At 40.0% G+C, this 23,307-nt stretch overlaps 1 protein-coding gene across 1 annotated transcript in view; it reads right to left on the bottom strand.

The window, feature by feature from the left end:
- Positions 1-13,403: 13,403 nt before the first annotated feature.
- The window catches only part of SLC1A1 (solute carrier family 1 member 1), a 52,851-nt gene continuing 42,947 nt past the window's right edge, over positions 13,404-23,307 (bottom strand). Inside the window, exons 9-12 of the mRNA XM_052700944.1 lie at positions 20,304-20,426; positions 19,476-19,670; positions 18,171-18,305; positions 13,404-15,426 (exon numbers count right to left, since the gene is read on the bottom strand). Of these exons, the coding sequence (XP_052556904.1) occupies positions 15,180-15,426; positions 18,171-18,305; positions 19,476-19,670; positions 20,304-20,426 (700 nt within the window). The 3' untranslated portion in view covers positions 13,404-15,179. The remainder of the gene's footprint in view (positions 15,427-18,170; positions 18,306-19,475; positions 19,671-20,303; positions 20,427-23,307) is intronic.

Consider the following 23,307-nt stretch of genomic DNA (forward strand, 5'->3'; position numbering starts at 1 on the left):
TCATTCTTCTCGTCCTACTTCTCCTCTGCTATACCTTTTTACTCTTGTGAGTTATAGTCATTCTGTTAATTATGCTACTTACTTCCTTTTTTAATTATTTTTATTTTTTATCTTTTTCTTTTTTCGTTTTTTGCTTGAAATTCTTTTTTCTTCGTGGATTTTTGATCTTTTATTTACTGCTTTTTATTCCTTTTTTTTATATCTAATTGTGAGATATAAACTTCTGTTTTTTATCTTTTTTGTCTTGTTTTCTATTTTTTTTCATTTTTTTATGCATATTTTATGTCTTTGTTTCTGTATTTCCTTTTCCGCTATGTTTTTTTTTTCCGCTACTGTCACTGTCACATCTGTTATATGCTGTCCTTTCCTCATTTTTTTATCATCCACTTTTTTTCTCCTGAAATTTACATTCATTTTCTGTGAATGTGGTTTTGTTTGTTTGTTTGTTTGTTTGTTTGTTTGTTTGTTTTGTGCATTTTATTATTCATTACACATCCTTGCTTTGTTTGCACTTTTTTTTTCTTGTCGCATTTTGTCAGGCTTCTCTCTTCTGCCATTTGTCTTACATTTGTAAATTGCTGATATTAGTGGGGTAGTTCAGTTTCAGCTGTCATACTGCCACCTTCCTCTAATGTCATTGTTCAACATAATATAAAATGGGACATTGCCTTCCTTTAGGTCTCACTTTCTGTGGTGTTTCGCTCCAGGGACAATCATTTTCTGAGGTGATCATCTCCCGTGAAGGAGCATTCTACTTTCAAGTGTGGAATCACTATCTTTGACGTATGTCTTGAAATGGAAAAGGCCCCAGAGCTCTCTGTCCTGAGAAGAGTTTCCAATGCAACATGGGTAGGGCCAAGAGCAGCAGCAAGATATTTAAATGTGACATGTTCTCATGAAAGGGAGTGCAAGAAGTGGGAGGATCCTTCAGATTTAGGTGGTAAATTCAACAGTGATTGTCACCCACTAAGTACTGAATCATCATCCTCTAAATACAGGATTATCTCCCTTTGTGAGTATAGACCCTATTCATGGCATCCACTCAATGGAGATCTGAGGCATCTGCATTCATTTGAAAGGATGCTGAAAACCAGTCCAAATTCCCTGGCAAAATAGAGCTGTCCAGATTTTTGGCAGCAAAGTGATGGAGTCTTCCACTAGCATCACCTAACAGCAGCAAGAACAGTTGTGTGAGGTGTGAGCAGTCAGATGACCTACTCAGACTGTTGGTGAGACTACAGGATTAAAACAAAGCAAAACAAAACAAAACAAAACAAAACAGTCAAACCTGCCTTTGGCAGGGTCTCAAACCACTAGACTCCAACCACACAGGATGTCCAGAGCTATGTCTAGTCTGGCCTTGGATGCCACCAGGGGTGGGATATCCACAACATTCTGGGCAACCTGTTCCAGTGCGTCACCACTCTTCAGATGAAAAACTTCTTCCTAATATCCAACCTAGACCTCCCCGTCTTAGTTTAAAACAATTCCCCCTTGTCCTATCACTATCAGCCCGTGTCAACAGTTGTTCCCTCTCTTGTTATATGCTCCGTTCAAGTACTAGAAGGGCACAATGAGGTCTCCCCAGAGCCTTCTCTTCTCCTAGCTAAACAATCCCAGTTCCCTCGACCTTTCCTCATAGGAGAGGTGCTTCAGCCTTCTGATCATCTTAGTGGCCCTCCTCTGGACAGACGTGCTCCAAGAGATCAACATTCTTCTTGTGCTGGAGGCCCCAGGCACTACTCCAGATGGGATCTCACAAAATTGTCCCCTGAGTAGAGGGAGACGATCAGCTCCCTCTCTCTGCTGGCCACTACTTTTTTAAAGCAGTCGAGGATATAGTTGGCTTTCCAGGCTGTAAGTGCACACTTTTGGCCTACACTGCTATCCAGTTTCTTGTCCACCAGGATCCCCAAGTCTTTATCTGCAGGTCTGCTCTCAAGAAGTTCTTCCAGTTTATATGAATACTTGAGATTGCCCTGTCCCATGTGCAACACCCTGCACTTGGCCTTGTTGAATTTCATTAGATTCTCATGGGCCCTGTTCTCCAGCCTGTCCAGATCCCTTTGGACTGCTTCCCTTCCCTACAAGTGCATCAACTGCACCACTCAGCTTGCTGCAAACTTGCTGAAGGTGCACTTGATTCTATTGTTTATGTCACTGATAAAAGATGTTGAAAAGCACAAGTCCCAAGACCGAGCCTTGGGTGAAACCACTCATGATCAGCCTCCACCCTGACACAGAACCATCAATCACAGCCCTTTGGCTTTACCCAGCCAATCAATTCCTAATCCATCGAACAGTCTTTCAAATCCATATCTCTCCTAATTAGTGAGAAGGGTGTGGTGAGGGACTATGTCAAAGGCTTTGCAGAAGTCCAGGTAGATGACGTCCATTACCCTTCCCCTGTCCACTGATGCCGTCACTCCATCATAGAAGGCCACCAAATTTGTCAGGCAAGATCTGCACTTGGTGAAGCCATGATGGCTGTCTCAGCTCACTTCTTCATCTGTATGTGCCTTAACATAGTAACCAGAAGCATCTGCTCCATGATCTTCCCAGGCCAGGCGAGGCTCCCTGGCCTGTAGTTCCCAGGTCATCCTTTCTCCCTTTCTTAAAAATGGGATCAGTGTTTTCCTTTCTCACCAATTCAAGTGAACTGGTAACATTAAGAATGGAGATTGCCTGAGCCATAACAACCATACAACGATAGAGTTTACACTCCTCAGTTACATGAGACAAAGAGGAAAATCAGGTTGATAAATTCTAGCAAGGACAACTTCCACCTCATCAGGGAGATACTCAATATAGCTCCCTGGGAAACTGTCTTCAAGGACAAAAACTACAGGCCTGTAATTCCTTGGATCCTCTTTCCAGCCCTTCATGTAAATGATGTCACTTTAGCAAGTATCCAGTTGCCTGGGTTGTCCCTGCTAGACTAGGACTACTTCCGAATGACAGAAAGCAGCTTGGCAATCACTTCTGCAAACTCTGGGGTGGATGTCTTCCAGTCTTATGGATGTTACTGTCCAGGTGGAGTAGTAGGTCACTAAGTGTTTCCTCCTGAATGGTGGGTGTTATATTCTGCTCCTCATTCCAGTCTGCCAGGGAGTTGAGTCCCCTGAAGCTAACTGGCCTGACTATAAAAAGTACAAGTCAAGAAGTCATTGAGAGCCTCAGCTTTTCCATCATCTTTGGAGATGATGTTCCCTGCTGCATCTCTTAAAGGACACAAATTCTCCTTGGCCTTCCTCTTGCTGTTAATATATTTGTAAAAGCATTTTTTTACTATTAACAATGAAGGCCAGATTAAGTTCTTGCTGGGCTTTTGCTTTTCTGATTTCTCTCTGCTTACCTCAAGGACATTCTTCTACTCTTCCTGAGTTGCCTGACTCTTCTTACAAATATCATGAATTCTCCTTTTTTGACAGTGTCTCAGCAAAAACTTCCTGTTCAGTCAGGCTGGTTCTATTCCCTGATCATCATATAGCACAGTCAGACAGAGTGTTTTTGTGTCTTTAAGGTTGCTTTCCTGAGGAAAGCCTAGGTTTCCTGGGCCTCACTGCACTCAGAACTGACTTCCAACGAATTCTGCCAACCAGTGATCTATACAGTTCAAAGTTTAACCTCATGGAAGTTCAGAGTAGGAGTTTTGCTGACTCCTCTCCTAATCTCACCAAAGATGGAAAAGAGAACTCTACTATTTCATGTTTGCTATGCCCAAGACAGCTTTCAGCAACCACATTTTCCAAGCTTCCTTCTCTGTCTGTAAACAGCAAGTCTTAAGGAGTACCTTCCCTTGTAAGCTGTCTTACTAGCTGTGTCAGGAGGTTATCTTCCATACACTCCAGGAACCTCCTAGACTGCTTCTTCTCTGCTGTACTGTAACTCCAGCAGGCATCAAATAAGTTGAAGTCCCCCCTGAGAACAAGGGAGGACAACTGCAGGACTGATGCCAGTTGTTTGAACATTTCATCTATCTCTTCATCCTGCTTAGGTGGTTTGTAACAGACTCTCACAAAAATATCAGCATCATTGGCCTTTTCCCTGATACTTACTCATAAGGTTAGCATTATCATTCCAAATATTGGGTTCCACAACATCAAAATACCTCCTAATATAGACTACCATCCCACTACTCCTCTTGCCATCTTGGGAGTGTTGATCTGCCTGAGGGTAGAGAGGCCCTTTCAGAGGGATCTGGATAAGCTGGATCACTGGGCTGAGGTGAATGAGATGAGGTTCAACAAAGCCAAGTGCCAGGTCCTGCACTTTGGCTACAATAACCCCATGTACCAATATAGGCTTCAGGCTGAGTGGCTGGATGACTGTGAAGACGAAAGGAACCTAGGGGTGTTGGTTGATGCTCGGCTGAACATGAGCCAACAGTGAGCCCAGGTGGCCAAGAGGGCCAATGGCATTTCTGGTCTGCATCAGAAATAGTGTGGTCAGCAGGAGAAGGGAGGTAATCATCCCTCTGTACTCAGCACTGCTGAGGCTGCACCTTGAGTACTGTGTTCAGCTTTGGGCCCCTCACTATGAAAAAGACATTGAGTCCCTGGAATGTGTCCAGAGAAGAGCAACTAAACCAGTGAGGGATCTTACGAGTCTCTCTTATGAGGAGCTCTTTGTCCTCAACAGGATTGAGTGGACAATAAGTCTGGAAATCTTGTGGGGTAAAGTTTGGACAAGGAGCTCACTTACCAATCAGTATCACAGGTAAAAAGTCTAAATGTGGACTAAACTTTTTTTTTTTAATTTTTTTTTTTTCCAAATTAGAAATAGACTTGGATTGTGACAAGTGCTCTTTCCACATCACTTCCTCATCCCTTTTCCCAGCTGCAGCCTTGCTCCTTCATTGATGATTCCCTGATCTGCTCACAGCCCAAGTGGTGTAGGGATCAGGGCTGTAGCACTCTTTCACAGCTCTTCTCTGCTGTTCTTTCATCCTCACACTTTTCCCCTGCTAACATACGAGCTCCCTGTGGGCTGCAGTTTCCATTGGGGTACATCAGTTTTCTTTAGCATGTTCTCCATGGGCACATGAGGAAATATTTGCTCCAGTAACCACAGAACCTTCTTTTCCTTTTCTACATTTGCCTTCATTTCTTAATCTTCCTGCTCCTTCAATCCTCCATCTCCTCCTACCCTCACCACAGAGTTCATTCATCTTTTTCTCAGTTTTTTTTTCTACTAGCCTCCTTTTTGCACTTCTTAAAGAATGCTTTCCCCTAAGTACTATCCTCTCGGTTGCTGGACTCACCTTTGCCCTTTAGCAGTGCCTGTGGAACTAGCAGAAGTTTGTTGTGTCCTGTACAGGGCAGCCTCAAGAGACTTTCCTCAGAAACTGCTGTCAACCCCCAGAGCCAGCACCTGGTCACCTGCTGGGAAAAATTTTGCTCAACTAGACTTGGTCAATTATCTTTATCCCAGAAAAAGACAGGAGAGTCTTTAGCTTTCTTTATTCAAATGAAGGGAGAGCCCAAGCGGACAATCCTCGTGTTCCCCTGCTTTCACTGCAGTTTCTGTAGTGAGTAGCACCTGAAAAGGTCCATTCTATTTAGGAGTCAATGATGATTCCTTCCAATCTTTAATCATGATCAAATCTCCGGGTTGAATATCATGAGCCTCAAAGTGCAAGGATAGATTTTGTGCTAGCTGGACTTCCTGACAAAGAGATTTGACAAGAAACAGTATCTTGCCCATATAATTGTCTTAGGTAAATACTATTTATTTCCTTTTCCCCTCCAGGTTGGGGGGGTTACTTGAGTAAGTCATTCCAAACAGCAACTTATAGAAGGATAACCCTATCTCCCCTAGGTTTTGCCTTTATTCTGGCCAGGGCCAAAGATAGCAATTTGATCCAAGGTAAGCCAGTTTTCACCACCAGTTTCAGAATAAGTTTCTTTATTGCCCCATTTATTTTTTCCACCTTTCCAGAACAATGAAGGCACTAGAGGGCATGAAAGTCCCATGTTATACCTAATGCAGTCATGACTTCCTGTAACACCTTCCCAGTGAAGTGAGTTCCTCTATCTGAGTCTATCACCTCTATTATCCCATATCTTGGAATGATTTGTTACAGGAATATCTTTATGACAGAGCTGGAAGTTGATGAGGCTATGGGAAATGCTTTCAGCCATTCCATAAGCTAGTATACTACTGCTAGGAAGTATCTGAATCACTCAGCCTTAGGCATCTCAGTAAAATTTGCCTGATATGACTGGAAGAGCTGCCTTGCTCAGAGTCAGACTCCATTTGCCATTTAATTTGTTCATTATTTACTTTAGCACCCATAGCAAAATTTTTCGTAAAGGCATCCACTAATCCTTTGAAGACCAGATGGCTTTCCTCATTAGGTTGTTTCAAAACTTGTAGGATCAATGACTTGGGCAGCTACTGTTTGCCATCTCTGGTAAGCCACTTATTCTCTCTCTTCTGTTCCACTATTTTTATCAGCTCTAGCTACTCTGGTGGGAAACACATTTTATCCAGCCATAGCCGGACCACTGGGAGTAGGGGGAGGATCTTCAATACTTCTGGCAGAATTGCTGCTTTTTGAGCTTCTTCATCTGTCAATCAATTACCTAAATTCTCCACCAAAAACCCTGCCTGATATTCCCTGACATATCTTACAGCCTATTCTTATGGTACATTCTTTGAAGCTGAGAAAACCAACAAAGTAACTTGATGTGCCAATGAATTATGTCAAGCAGCTATTCCCTTTATTACAGCACTGGGTGCATTGGGGATTTCTCCACCAACGTGCACACCAAGAGAAGCATATTTAAAGGTGTAGGGCATACATATTCATTACATTCCAAGAATATGGGCAGAAGCTCCAAGAAATAATTAACATCTCTGGTCATCATGGGATGAAGGCTAATTATCGTTCACACTGCAAATTTTAACATTTTAAGAGGATGTAGACCAAACAGGTTCCCACTGATGTTACATTGAGATGAGGCATTTGTTTTGCCATCTTATCTTCAACAACAGGACATCTATTCTACTTTCTTGTCTTCACTTGACAACAAGCTCTGCAGCCTCCTCTACAGCATTCTGTTATTGAGCTTACACTTATGCAAACCTTCTGTCCCTTCAGCTTATATCTGTTCAAACTATGTGTAAAGCTGTTCTCAAAATATAGAAAAGCTGTTGTTATGATTCATTTTCAATAGGCAAATAATTACGTCTTCATAGACTAACGCTTTTCCTCTGCAAGTTAATAACCCTCTTACCTTTGGAACCATTTGGCTTACACTCATTTAAAAATAAATAAATAAACAAACAAAACACTATAGCTCTTAAATCAAAACTGAATACTGAAGTTTTATGATCAAACATATGGCCAGATATATTTATTAATCTGCTCTCTTCACAAACAAGTTTTGGTTTAAGTGTAATGGAATAGACTAGGCCCATTTTCCTTCAATACCAAGAGATCACCAAATTCATATGACTTGTTCTTCTTTCTCTAAACTTATATCTGACCCCAATGTACAAAAGATACTAAATAAAATGAGTTTATTAACTGGAGGACTTGCGTTATCAACTATGATGTCTGCTTCAGCTTGGTTATTCTAATCTTCCAGCCATATTGCATTATGTTCTATTTTCCATTTTTACACTTAGTCTTAATTGTTTGAAAGAAAGGTCCAACCTTGTGTTTTCCTGTGGCACTAATTGCTGACAGAAAGTTTGTTTCAATGATTTAACATGCAGTACATTGCCCCTACATAAACTAAGAGTTTTAACTGTCTCATTACCTGCATTTCTCCTCCTCATTCTTGGGGAAAACATGAAACTTCCTCCTCAAGATAAGGTTTGTACTTGAGCTAATACAGCTACGAAAATTGCACCATTTTTGTTCCCTTCCCTTCAGCCTATCTTTCTTCTTCTTTCGTTATCTGACAGCTACAGTTCATTACCTTAGGTATTTTGTTTGGATCCTCTTTGTATGCTTCCTTCAAATCTGTCACTGCCATTAAGTCCTAGCACTTGCCTCAAAAGCACCCTTTGTACTTAGACCATCCCTCTTCCTCTCTCCCTCCCTCTGTCTCTCCCTCCATTACATCGGATCTCTCTTGCTACTTCCTTCCTTCTTGTGAGATAGGGTGTTGTTTTCTGGAATCTATTTGTCTTGGTTATTTCAGTGTAATCTGTAGGGGTTCAATTTCCAACTTTCCACAATTTCCAGGTGTAGCCCAAACACAAGGGCCAACTTCAGCATAGGTATTTTCCAGTAATTTATGAGGATTACTACAGTATTAGATTCAGTTTCTCCCTTGGTCATATTAATTTGCATTCTTGATTCAGCCCTTAAATCCCTTCCTGATAGATTACAATTGCAATTTGGTACGTTCAAAAACTCATGCATCTCAAATTTATTTCCCACATCTATTAATAGTAGTTGAAGGAATTGTACCCCTTCTTCCCACTGAACACCTGAATTACTTAAGATACACCTGAGAATGATCTCCTCCTCATTTTCTGGGAAGAAATTTTAAAAAGGATTGGGAGGCTCTGGTGTCAGCTAGAAAATGTATTTCCTCTCGATCCATACTAACCCTACAGATCATCAAGAGATCTGTATTTCTAGGTCCTGAAACAAAGTGATCCCCTTTCCAAGCAATCCATTTCCATTAAGTCATGTGTGTCCAACTTTGGCTTATCTGGGATGCACTGAGAGAAATTATCTTGAGTTGCATATACAATATATAACTGAGTTAATCTGTATGAGTAACAAAACTTACTTTTATAGGTATTTTTAATTAAGACTTTGAAAACAGCAACAAAAACATAAAACAAATGTAAAAATTCTTCATGGTGAGGGTGATAGAGCACTGGAACAGGCTGCCCAAGGAGGTTGTGGAGTCTCCTCTGGAGATATTCAAGACCCATCTGGATGCCAATCTGTGCAGCCTGCTGTAGGGAGCATGCTTTGGCAGGGGCGTTGGACTCGATAATCTGTAAAGGTCCCTTTCAATTCCTACAATTCTGTGATTCATCCTTGAAAATAGTTGCTCACAAATGTACATACTGCCAAAAAGCAGTAAGATGAATAAGACACAATTGTGAAGCATGGGATTTTTTCTCTGTTAAGATATGTCTTACAGAAGTCTAGTAAAGAGACATGATCAATTTTTTCGTGTTTGATTGCAACTCTTTTCATTACATTTAAAAATGTGTAGGTGATTCATGTCAACTGAAAAGGAAGTCACAAATATATATATAAAAAAATATATGTATATATATATATATATAAATTTAAATCTTGAAACCTACTCTCAAATAAGTTTCCAAAACTGAAAGCACAGCTGCATGTTTTTTGCTATTCACAGGTTTGTGTTTAGCCAATGTATCAAAATGCATGAAATTACTTGCCATAATTTAAACTTCATTTTGAATGTTGTTACAGTTTGGAAAATAGCAAAGATAAGTTTATATTCACATTGTTTCATTCATTTAAATAAGCATTCAAATCTACCAAAAATGCTATACATGTGAGACATTTTTCATCTTGAAGTTCTGGCACAAATTTTCCTTCTGATTCCATAAATGAACTGATATCGTTTCACAAATCATAAAACCTTTTAGCACATGACCTTAGCTTAACTATCTTCTTTCAGAAAAGTAAATATCCTCATAATCAGCATCCACACTTTTAAGGAATTCCTGGAACTGATGATGATTCAGCCTATTAGACCTTAAGAAATTCACAGTTTTGGTGACAAATCATGTGACATTATCCTCTTTTAAGGCTTTGGCACATAAGATTTCTTGACGTATGATGAAGTGATATTTCATCAAGCATAAGTTGCCAGTGACAATTGAATCATATTCTATTCATTTAATAAGCAAGTTCCTCTTTTTTACAAACCATCAGAAGCTATACTAGATATGTTCACAAGGGTGAGAAAATTGCTTTGATACAATTCTTTCCGCTTCATATATATGAGATATAACAGATTTAGCTGTGTCTTTCAATAACACCAAAGAAACCATTTCTTCAGTGACATTACATTCATCATCAGTATCTCCATCAATATCAATATCTTGCCAGAAAATGGCAAGTTGAGCTGAATCTGTAGCATCAGTACTTTAATCTATCGTTTTGTAATTAGCAGCTCTACTCCTCAAATTTCTTTCAAAAGATTTTTCTGTTTCTTCAGTTCTCCTGGCTACAGTCTGTTGAGATGAACTGATTTTAGAAAAATCCTTTTCTTTTTTTTTTTTTAATCAAGATATATTATATCTGCCACACTTTCCAAATGCTGCTTAATAAATTCTCCATTGATAAACAGATTTGAGTTTTCTTGGAATCAGATTTTCTATCACATAACTAGCTTTTATGACTAGCTTTTATAACTTTTAAAAAAAGATTTTGTTGAGATGGCAGACATTTTTTCAATTCCATTATTTTGTCTTTATGAAACATTCCTTGATATGCATCAAATTCGGCAGCATATTTATGCAGATAATGTCTTTTTAAATTGTAATATTCAAAAACTGACAAAGTTTCCTTAAAAATTAAGCATAGTGCCATATTATTTGTTTTAACAAAGAAGTGCTCATCTCCCCATTTCTCTTTGAACACTCTTCCATCATTCATGTTTTTCCTTTTTCTGAATTCTGTTCTCTTCTGAGATGCCGTGAGGCAGGTTGAATTATTAGTATCAGCAATCAAAGTGTTTTTCTTAACAAGCAGTGCAAGCACATGCCACATGTAGTAACACATGGTGCTCAGTGTGTGTGCGACTGCCATGAGAAGCAGAGTCAGCACTGCACTGTGCTCTCCCATGCCCTGGTTGAGTCCTGATCACAAACCAGTGGTTTGATTGTTGTCAAACAAGGATACACCCAGAGCAGAGCCACCAATGCACCAATCAATGATGATGCAGGGATGGGCTGCACTGCATGCTGGGCTGCATGTGGACAGCAGGCTGTGTGTTGGACATGCTTGCATAACGATCTGGACTTCTTCCTGATTATGGTTTTTCTCTAGATCAGCCTGCCTTTGCAGACAGTTTCTGAAATCATGTCTCCAACACTGATCCCTTTCTAGCTTAGGTCAAGGAGATTCCCACCTTGCAGGATGTTCAACTCCTCTAGCCCTCAGGAGTCTCCCAACCCCTTTGCCTTGCAGTCTTACTGGCCCTGCACTCCTCCCCAAGGAGGCTGTAGTAACTGAACCATCGCTCCAGCCATTGTTTATATTTTTTCCTTGTCCTGTACTATGTCTCTGGCTACTCCAGAACTTTGACATAATTCCTAAGGCTTTATCCAGGAGTACTGAGGGATTGTCATCCCTCTTGCCTTTCTTCAACTTACTACCACTCTCTCCCTTTTTGTTCCCCACAGTTCCCATTTCAACTCACCAGTATACTTCTTTTCAGAGTCTTCAGCTCCTCCTTTATCTTTTTCTTCTCTCTTCACAGACTTCCCAGTCCATTGTTCCATCTGTTTCTGGGATGGTACTGAGAACCCAATCAATCCCCAAGTGGCCCCCATAGTGAGCCAATCGCCATAAATCAGTGAAGGCATCCATCAGTTCACCCAAATGCTAACCAACCTCAGAGGGTGAAATGATCCCGAACAAACTCCCAAACTGTTAGGAAAAATTTTGCTCAAATAAGCTTGCTCAATTGTATTTATCCCAAAAAGAGACAGAGGAGAGTCTTCAGTTTTCTTTATTCAAATAAAAGAAGAGTCCACAAGGACAGTCTCCAAAGTCTCAAAATATCAGAGGGCACAGCCTTCTGTTTTTATTCCCATCTCCCAACAGCATAGTCCCTCCTCCTTCACTCACTGGCTGAAGCTTTTGGAGGTTACAACTTCACGATCTGCCTAACATATGTTCCCCCTTGTATGCGACTCCCCTTTGTATCATGAATTGGATGTGCAACTAACTCCAGCTTTATGCCACTCAGGGCAGAGAAGTTTGTATTGATTAGCCTATTATGCCTGCACACTAAGTCCAAAATTTCTAAGTTAAAATTATCGAGTGACCTTTGTAACCAAAGCCTTATTTGGTGAGAGTTTACAAAGTACAAACATCAATCAGAGAGGAATTTGGAAGCCATTGCATCACTTGTCTGCAAGCACACCTTGTTCACAAGCCTTCTTTATCACAGCATCTATACTCAGTAAAACTGTACAGAAATATATATATATCGTCATCTGAGCACGTACCTCTCCAAAGGGGGCAGTGGAATACCTGAGAAGATGACAGCCTCTAAAACAGTTGACCACAAAGACTATGGCAGAGCAGTCCAAAAATATATAGGTTACTAAGTTTCACAATGCAGCAGCTTTCCAATGTGAAACACAGATTGAAACAACTCTGCACAGCACCTCCAGCAGGTAGCTAGGAAGAGTTGCAGTATGAAGGCACTCCTCAGCAGTCCACCACCTCCAGCAGCAGCAGCAGCTGCAGCAGCAGCTGCGCACTTCACACTGCTCAGCATCTTGCCAGCCAAGTGGTATGGGGTGCTCTGCTGTCCATTTCAGGTAGTCAGATCAGCATGAAACCAAGAAGTTGGTGGGCAGGACCACAGCTAGCAGCCATTCTGGAGCAGCTATTGGCTGCTTTCTAGGTGGCCAGATGGGCCATTCCTGCTCTTAACCAGGAAGGTGAGAGAACAAGTGACCTGCACACCCTGACTGTGTGTGCACTGGTGAACAGCTGGTAAACAGTAGGTGAACTGCTGTGGTGCTGATAGGGATCTCCAGGTGCTTTCTTTGCTCAGTGTTAGAAAGTCAACTACAAATCCCAAAGTATTTTAACAGTGACGCATGAGTGGGTAATCTTGCCTTACATTGTTTAAAGTAACACGTTCAGTCCTGCCATAGCTTCATGAGCCTCAAAGATCCTGTTACAATCTTTGTTGCAAACCATGCCTGAAAGGCCTTCAATCTGAAGATGCTTTTCTGGTGGGACTGCTCTTTGATAGCTCCAGGCCAGAAGGCTGTGGAGAAAAGCCTGTGAAGGGTATCTCCTGCTTTGCAAAAAGGTATATAATCAAAATCATGTTAGGAGAAATATCTTCAGACTTAACGGTATTTTCAGGGTGCCCAAGTAGAGAATGAATGGCAACAAAGCACCAGCAATCCTTAATCTGATCCATATAAATAAATAATCTGTTACTTAGCATGTGTTTAAAAAAGTACCCCCAGCTTATATCCTCCATAGTAGATGAGTTTGCTTGCTCAGTGCTGTGTTTTTCCAAGAATAATGTAATTATTTTACTGAAAAATGCTACTAACTCATGCCAAAACTACAGCTGAGTCACCAATGACAATTCCAGAAATCACAGATTCACCCAATTTTGTCTTTCCTGTCCTAGCTAAAGGAACTCAGTACTCTGCAGTGCATAGAGGATTGGAGTATAAAGCAACAGTGAAGGAGAAAATTATTTATTTAAAGCATGTTAGGAACACAATTCACAGTACATGTTAATAGATGACTACATAATGGGGTGATTGTAGAAAGGTGACTTTAAAAAGCAAAGACAAGACATAGATTGTACACTTTGTGGATACTGGTGTTTTCTTTCTTCTTGTAAGCAAAGCTGCACAAATGAAGACTGTTTCAAACTATTTATGCACTGGTAAAAAGTATAATGTACTCAGTCTGTAAATTTTCCTTTTAATGTATAAACTAGTACTTTTCTGTATCGATTACAATACTTAATTTAAATACAGCATTACATCTTATTGACTTGTTGTTTTAAGGTGCAATTTATGAAAACCTACAGTAAATATTTTCTTCTTAATCAGTTCTCTTTGGCACACTTCTGATTTACTTAAATACAAGAGCTAGGCCTGACTTGAGTATATAACACTGCAGGTACCTGAAAGGTTTTTGTTAGCATACACTCATAGGCTTACCACAACTTTACTTACAAAGAATTCAGTTTACAAATAAACTTGATAACAAACTGTAATATGCAAGGCAAAACATTTGATACAGGATCTCCCCTAGAGAGAGTGGTCTTTGCACCATGGAAATCTTGTATAAAATGTGTTAGAAAACAGATTTCTCATGAGGAAATTCTTAGTGCTTATTATCCTACAGAAAGCCATGAGAACACATGACTTCCTGGGTTAAGATAGGTTTCATGAGATACAATTTGTCTGATATGTTGGCACTGTAGTAATGTTGCAGCTGCAAACTTGATGTTTACACAAACTGTGTAAAAAGCTTACTGACAGTGGCTGCTTTCTATAACAAGGCATGCCTCCTAAACTCTTCATACTATAATTATTTTTGTTCTAAGGAGTAAAGCTTTAGTATCCGCATTCCATATTACTTTATAGTCTATTTTTATCTTTGAGAACTCTGCCTACTTTGGGCTTTTTAATATTTCGTAATGGTCAAAGGTAATCTAACTTACTATTGTTTCTAATGGAAATGTATCAGACTGTCACTAAAGCACCTAAACTTGAGAAGTTTCACTTTTTTAAACCCATTCAAATACAAGAATGTTAAGCCCACAGCATTTTGGTTCACCTCTGAAAGCCAGTGCCAGTGGATGGCATTTACATGAAAGACATGGAGAAACGTGGCTATACAAACAATGGAAACTTTTCTGTGCCCAATTATTTAATGATTAAAAAATGAAACCTTGTTTGCAATACAATCCTTATTACACAGCCTCGCGGGTTTCTGAATTTTTTCTAAATCAATCTGCCCTAGTGGTGACCTCTCAGCTGCAGAAATGAGTCTTTTGGCATGTGATCAAGATACAGTAGGTGTCTTGTGCGATGCTTTTAGAAGGCAAAGATGTTAAAACAGTCTTCATACAGGTGTTTCATAATGCAGGTGAGATGTGGAATGCTGTGCTACTCCTGAGAAAAACACATTTGGCTATTCCAGCTATTAATCCCCACTTACGAGCATGCTGAATCCAAAGAGGCATTTCATATCCTCAGCAATAGTATATACTTAAAAAAAAAAATATCTGTCTTTGTCTTCTACAAGGATCAAAAGTAGTGAATTCAAATTGCTGAGAGATGATCAGAAGGGGGCAGAATTGGTGATGAGGATCAGAGTCTCTACAGTAAATCATATATGTGCGAGACATAATTCATTCTCAATATTCCTTCAAGCTTTTAAAGATCTTGCATATAGCCATGTCCTGTAGTGCTTCTCTTTCATCTGAAAGCTACTGGCTTTAGAACTGAGATGTCTGCGTGAAGGATATGGTGTCAGATTTATCTACAGCAAAGCCTCCATTGATGTATGATTTCTTGGTCTCTGTTTCATCATTATCAAGTATTGTAGTTTCCAAGGCAAAAGGGTTGACTATGTTGACATCAGAGGAAACATCCATCTGTTCCAGTTCCTTTTTAGAGAGCTTCTCCACTATCCCAGTACCAAAGGCATCTCCCAAGACATTCACCATTGTTCTGAATCGATCTCTACGGAATAAAAAGCTCAGGCAAATCATTCTGTGTGTTACTTAGAAAATCCTTTTAGTAAATGTAAGTTATTGTAGAAAGTGGCTAACTTTCTACAATAGCTTTTTTTTTCCCCCGCAAAACAGATGCTGTATAATTCTAGAACTAAAATAAAAAATGTTGTAGAATGAGGAGTGACTTCCCAAATTAAGGGCTTTGTACAGGATGTGTAAAATTTTAAGTCACATCACTGGTCTATTAACAGCAGCAACCAAAGGGCTGTGCGCAGTCTTGAAGGGTCTTATGGGGAGTTTTTCTCAGGCCCCTAAGTATGCTGCACAGTTGGTTCACTTTGTGATGAGGCCACTTTTGATGGGAGGAAAGACTGCGGTAAAAAAAAGCAGAAGAGTCCACATTGTGTGTTCTGTCTTTTTGACAGTCATTTCCTCAGCCAGAGGAGTGCTTAGTATTCTGGCCCAAAGCCTTGTTAAAGGGTTGAAGTACAAAGTTTTCTTGATACGTTAAGGAATGTGATACTTTTCTACTTCTGATTTTTTCTATCAGGAGAAAAAATAATCTGCCACTACTTGGCAGAAAAGCCTGAAAATCATGCAAGATAGTAAATTTTGTAAATTGCCATGGGATTTGTCAAAAACAACACTGAAGTGAAGCAGTCCAAAACATGTTTTTCTACAACAGCTGCTGAACAACACCATGTATACAACCCCATGTGTATTCTCCATATGGAAGGGAAGTAACTGATAAGGAAAGGAAGTGAAATAAAATTCTGGTAGGAGTACTGTGACAAGTGAGCCACAGTGGAAACTCATCTTGCATAATATTTCTATTCTACCTCTTTATTAAAAACGTGGAAGATGTCTTCAAGGTTATGTAATAAAACTTTCGTAAGTTCAGAATTAACTAGAGGACTGTTAATGAGACACTACTAGCAGGTTTCAAAATAATGCATTTTAGGCATGAAGTACAAAAGGCAAGTGTTAATAATCTACATGGCATCAAGAAACGTATTCTGTCTGCTGAGGTGCAAATGCACTGCCAATGACCCTTGGTACATGTAATTAATCTTTAATTTTCTTTGTACAGCTAAACACTCTCATCTGAAAAAATATCTCAGTTGGAATTAAGAGATGGTTCCAATTATTCATCTGTGTCATGGTGGAACAGGTAGTTCATTCATGGAACACCTAAATGTGTCTAAGAACTTCAAACTTCTAACCTAGAGAAAAGAAAGGGTCCATAATATTATGTCTGTGGTGGAATTTAGGAATGACTATTCTCTTTTTCTGTCAATCTCACTTCTATAAAGGAATTAGAGGGTATCAAATAAAATGATCGGGAAGTGTTCTGAAAAAAACAAAGCAAAATACATTCTATACAACACGTTGAAAGATTGTGGAATTCATCTTCACATAACTTATGGATGCTTCAAAGTGCAATAAGAAAATTTAACGTAAAAAGAAATCCAATGAGAACTGTTAAGAAAAACAAAAAAACAAACAAAAAAAACCACCTCTATCTTAAGAACTCTGAGTAACAGCTTCCTTGAGGCTGGGGAATGGTATCAACACGCAATTTTTCTGTTCTCACTTTTCTTTTTTATGCCTTCTCTAAGCCACTGGCTTGTACAGATCTTCCCTATCCTTAGCCAAACTAAATGACTAGAAAAAAGCTTGAGAAAACTAAATGACTGTGCAGTATGGCAAACAAACCTATTAGACATTGTTGCAGACAGCTCATGGAGAGAATGCACTGTAATTGGAGCTGTTTGATTTTTTGGGGTTTTCTTGAAAAATAATGTTATATTGCAATTGAGTTGATTCTTGAATTCTTTTCAGTCTTGCTCTACTGGAGATCAAGGCTTCTCCCCACATCTTGTGAAACTGAGTTAAACAATCAAATCAAATAAGTTTATCTGTGAAATACATAGGCTGCAGGCCAACAAATCCTTCAAGAAAATTATTGGGAAACATGGATAGGGAAAATAGATGGTTTTACTTTGAAGGTAAATGTAAGTATAAGAAAAGGAAGTGCAAAGACACAAAATGATTTTTATCTCTGCACTGGTACTGGTGAGTTAATGTTGAGTTAATGCAAATTAATGAGATCTCATTCTGAGCATTACAGCACAGACACTTTGGGAGAGAAAAAAAGCTTTATTATAAACTATAGTCCTAAAATAAGAAATCTTGTTGTTCTTTCCCAGTAAATCATGGGAGAAAGTTGGACACTGATTTCCTTTTGCAGAAGTAACATAAAAATGTCTAAGTTGAACACAGAAGACTTTAGGTTAAATGCCTCCCTTCAAAAAGGGCTTAATGCAACTGAGAGGTTTTTATGTGCTCTTTATGTGCTCCAGTGAAGTAGTTGGGATCAGGTATAACAAACGCTTTCCAAGTTTGCAAGTGTGCACCTGCTGGTTATGGGGCTCGGTATAGAAGAACCCTAGCAAAGTAATACTGGCAGAATAGACATACAGTCTGCAGTGTGTGTGCATATAGAATCAAAGACCACTGTGTCCACTGGTTAAACAGCACCTCTGGATGTGAGATTAATATCTGCCATTTCATGCTGCAGGATTTCTGTCAGAATTAAAGCTACTGTTATAACCAACCATAAGAAGAATATTCGTTCAATTTCTACTGCAGACCTATAGGACATGATTTACTGTCTTCTCATGCAGACCCACATGCTTGTGTAAACATTTTAAAAAAATAATAATCTAATACTAAGTGCTTTAAACTTACAGAAGCCAGTCAACTGCAATGATCAGAGTAACGTCTTCAGCTGGCAGGCCAACAGCGCTCAGAACAATCACCATGGTGACAAGTCCAGCTTGGGGAACACCAGCAGCTCCAATGCTGGCTGCTGTAGCTGTGACACTAAATCCCAAATAAAGCCAGGAAAAAACATTCAGAGTAAGTGTTGCTTACAGAAACTCTATTTTCTGACACAAATAGACATATTTCACTACCAGAAAGCTGTTCTTATGTTCTAGTTTTTCTGTGGAGCATTATCTACCTGGTTCGGGAACAAGACTATGAGGTGTGTTTGAATCATAGAATCATAGAATCATAGAATCATAGAATCATAGAATCATAGAATCACCAAGGTTGGAAAAGACCTAAAAGATCATCCAGTCCAACTGTTCACCTATTCCCAGTAGCTCCCACTAAACCATGTCCCTCAACACAACATCCAGCCTTTCCTTGAACACCCCCAGGGTCGGTGACTCCACCACCTCCCTGGGCAGTCCATTCCAGTGCCTGACCACCCTTTCTGGAAAGTAATACTTCCTAAAGTCCAGCCTGAATCTCCCCTGCCGTAGTTTGAAACCATTCCCTCTATCGTATCACTAACGACATGAGAAAAGAGGCTGACCCCAGCTCACCACAACCTCCCTTCAGGAAGTTATAGAGAGCAATGAGGTCTCCCCTGAGCCTCCTCTTCTCCAGGCTGAACATTCTCAGCTCCTTCAGCCTCTCCTCATATGGCCTCTGTTCTGGACCCCTCACCAGCTTTGCTGCCCTCCTTTGAACACGTTCCAGGGCCTCAATGTCTTTCTTGCAGTGAGGGGCCCAAAACTGGACACAGTATTCGAGATGCAGCCTCACTAGTGCTGAGTACAGGGGAAATCAGTGCCATCTCAGACACTGTGTAGGAGAACACATATCTCATGGGCAGGCAATCAGTTGTTACAGTAACAAATGTTAATACATAGGTAAATGTATATCTAACCCACAAATTAGATAGATCCCAGGAAGAGTTAGGTTTCCAAGTGTTTTGTTTGAAACTAATGGCATTTTCCAGAACAATGCTGCACATCCTGGCCCATCCTACCTCCTCATCAGGTCACATAGGCAAGGTCATGGAATAAGAAAAGACAATGTTTCTGGATTTTACTATGGTTTGAGTGATAGTTTCAACTTTTTTCCATGAGCTATCCAAAGTAAATATAGAATTCATTACTAAAAAAATAAAAAATAAAAATTAAAAAAAAAACCCACAGCAACACAACATCAACAAAATTTATGTGATAAGCTTAGTCTTACCTAATGGTAACTATCTGGCCAATATCTAGTTCCAAGTCATTCAGTTGTGCAATAAATACAGCTGCTACTGCCTCGTAGAGAGCTGTGCCATCCATGTTGATAGTAGCTCCAACTGGAAGTACAAATCTGGTAATTCTTTTGTCAATGAAGTTTTTTTCTTCTGCACATCGGAAGGTGACGGGCAAAGTTGCTGAACTGGCACATAAATAAACACAAAAAGTAAATGCAAGTAGGGGTGTACCATATCCTTTATCTTTCCTTTTTCTGAGAGCCTGATTTGCTCTAAGAAACAAAAGGAGATCTACATCAGATAGGAAGGCTACATTATGAAACTTAAGAGTTGAGTTTTAAAGCAATGTAAGCTTTGCTCTTTCTTCTAATTGTGGGAGGAAATAACAAAGTCTTAATTAAGCATTAAAATATTCACTATGTATGTAACTTTGAAGTAGACTACAGGGTTCTACATCTGGGAAGGAATAATCCCATGCACAAGTATAGGCTGGGGGCTGGACTACTGAAAAGTAGCCCTGCAGAGAAGGACCTGTGAATTCTGCTTGACATCAAGATTTGTGAGTATAGAATGGCAAAAAAACTATTTCCTGAAGATATGTTGCAAAGGGCAGATTCTAGTTTTGTAAAAGGCCAGCAGAGCTTCACTGCAATCTGTACTGTCATTTTGGGTACTGCAGAAACGTAGCATTTCAACTTCCATGGAATTTACAATTGTCCAGGTGAAATCAGGTTGTTTAACAAAGTGGTAATAAAATCAGAGTACAAATAATGCAATTAGTACTAAGAACATTACAGAAGATAAATCTTTTTGTTTACCTGGAAGAAATCATGAGGGCTGTCAGAAGTGCCTGAGCCATCCCCATGGCAAATCGAAAAGGATTTTTCCTTACTATTATAAAGTAGATCAGTGGCAGAATTATAGTGGAATGGATTGCAAGTCTGGAAAACAAGATCGACTAGTTAAACAGATTGAGTTCTTTAGATTTATGATTTAAAATTTTACAATTTAGAGAGTAAGACTGTCAAAAAAAAAAAATGAGGTTCTTTCACTTTTTTGTAAGGAGGAAGAGATTATTATTTGTATCTCTTTCCAAGGTACAGCAAGGATTAATCAATATATTTGAAATACTTTTAAACTGCTGAAGAAAAGTAAAGTAACAAATAATATTTAAACCAATATTCATACAGCTATTTCAAATATGATAAAACATTTGTTTGTTTTATGGCTGGCTCTATATACTGGCTCTATATACTGACTCTATATACAAAACTGACATACAGATGGAGGAGCCAATGAGGAAGGATGTGCTGCTGGACCTTGTACTAGCAAACAAGGAAGCACTGATTGGAAATGTGAAGGCTTGGGACATCCTTGGCTGCAGTGACCATAGGATTGTGGAATTCAGTATCCTGTGAAGAGGAAGTGGAGCAATACAATAAGATCACAACCCGGGATTTCAGGAGAGCTAACTTTGATCTGTCCAGGGACCATAGTGGAAGAATTTAAAGGAAAGGGGCCCTAAAAGAAAAAGGAGTCCAAGACAGTTCATTAGTATTCAAGCAACACTTTCTCCATTCTCAAGAATGATGCATTCCTATCAATAAGAAATCAAGAAAAGGGGACAGGAGACCATATCTAATGTGGACCAGGCTGCCCAGGCCCCCATCTGACCTGGCCTTGAACACCTCTGGGTATGGGGTACCCACAACCTCTCTGGGCAGCCAATTCCAGCATCTCACCACTCTCTCGGTAAAGAGTTTCCCACTGATATCCAACCTTCCAAATCTTATATCTCTGATATCCAAATCTTCTCTTGTTCAACTTAAAACCATTTTCCCATGTCCTGCCGTTATCTTCTCTTGAAAATCCTTGCAACAAGCACCCCAGGGTCTTGAAGGAGCTAGCTAGTGTGCTTGCCAAGTCACTTTCCATCATATTTGAAAAGTTATGACTGTCAGATGAAGTCCCCAGTGACTGGAAAAAGGGAAACATCACTCCCATTTTTTCAGAAAGGAAGAATGGAAGACCTGGCAATCTATAGGCCAGTAAGCCTCATGTCTCTGCCTGGGAAGATCATGTAGCAGATATTCCTGGAAGCCATGTTAAGGCACATATGAGATGAGGAGGTGACTTAAGACAGCCAGTACAGCATCACAAAGGGCAGATCATGACTGATCAATCTGGCAGATTTCTATGACATGGTTTAATGGGTATGGTAGTGATGGGTTAGCAGTTGACTAGATGATCTCAGTGGTCTTTTCCAGTCTTAATGATTCTACTATTCTACGATTTCACTATAAGATGGAATGATGGGATCTGTGGACAGAAAAGAAGTAACTGGTGTTGTCTATCCAAACTTCTGCAAGGCTTTTGACATGGTTTTGCACCACAACCTTATTTCAAAATTGGAAAGAGATGGATTTGAGCATGGACTATTTGATGAATGAAGAATTGGTTGGATTGTCACACCCAGAAGGTTGTGTTCAATGGCTCTATGTTCAGGTAGAAGCTAGTCATAAGTGGCACTCCCTGAGAGACTGTTTTGGGACCAGTCCTCTTTACCATCTGCACAAGTGACATAGATAGTGGAATTGAGGTCATTCAAGCAAGTTTGCAGATAACACTAAGCTGAGATGTGCAGCTGATACAGTAGAAGGAAGGGATGTCATTCAAGATGATCTGAAGAATCTTGAGAAAGGGGTCCATGTTGAACCTAATAAGGTTCAACAAAATATTGCACTTGGGTTGGGGCATTCCCAGATATGTGTGTAGACTAGGAGAAGAACTTACTGAGAACAATCCTATGGAGAAGGACTTGTGGGTCCTTGTGTGTGAAAAGCTAGACATGAGCCAGCAGTGTACACTGGGCTGTAACAAAGGAGGACCTGCTAGCAAGGTATGGGAGGTGACTGCCCCCATATACTCTGTTCTCGTGAGGCCTCATCTGAAATATTGAATCTGGGTGTGGGGCCCCGAGCACAGGAAAAACATGGAGTTATTGGAGTGGGTCTAGTGGAGGCCACAAAGATTATCAGAGTGCTGAAGCATCTCTCTTTAGCCAGGCTGACAAAGCTGGGATTGTTCAGCATAGAGAACTGGGTCCAGTATTGTTTATTTTATTCATCAGAGACTTGGGTAAAGGGTAGATTGGTAGGGTAGATTGCATCCTCAACAAGTTTGCTGATGATGCAAAGCTGGGAAGAGGGCTGATAGCACAGAAGACTGTGCTGCCATTCACAACAATCTCAACAGGTTAGAGAGATGGGTGGACAGAATTTCTCTTGAAATTCTGTACAGGCAATTACAGGGTTCTGCAGCTGGGGAGGAATATTTCCATGCAGAAGTACAGACTGGGGGCTGGACTACTGGAAAGTAGCCCTGCAGAGAAGGACCTGTGAATTCTGCTTGACATCAAGTTGACCATGAGCTAGTAATGTGCCCTAGTGCTCAGGAAAGCCAATAGTATACTAGGTTATATTAGAAAGAGTACTGCCAGCAGATCAAATGAGGTAAAACATCTCCCCCATCAGCTCTGGTGAAGTCTCACCTAGAGTACTATAAATAGTGCTGGACCCCCTAGTAAAAGAGACACACAGCTTCTGGAGCGAGTCCAATAAAGGTCTATGAAAGTCATTAATGGGATTGGAGCATGCAAGGAAAGATAGAGGCATCTGGGCCACTACACTTTGGAGAAGCAAAGGCTCAGAAGGTACTTGATCAATGTAGGTAAGTATCTGAAGGAGAGGTATTAAGAGAATGGGGCTAGAATCTTCAGAGTGGTGCCAAGCAAACAAGAGGCAATGGGAACAAACTGAAACA

This window comes from Tympanuchus pallidicinctus, unplaced genomic scaffold (genome assembly GCF_026119805.1).
Source record: "Tympanuchus pallidicinctus isolate F22 unplaced genomic scaffold, pur_lepc_1.0 scaffold4, whole genome shotgun sequence".
NCBI classification, from domain to species: Eukaryota; Metazoa; Chordata; class Aves; order Galliformes; family Phasianidae; genus Tympanuchus; species Tympanuchus pallidicinctus.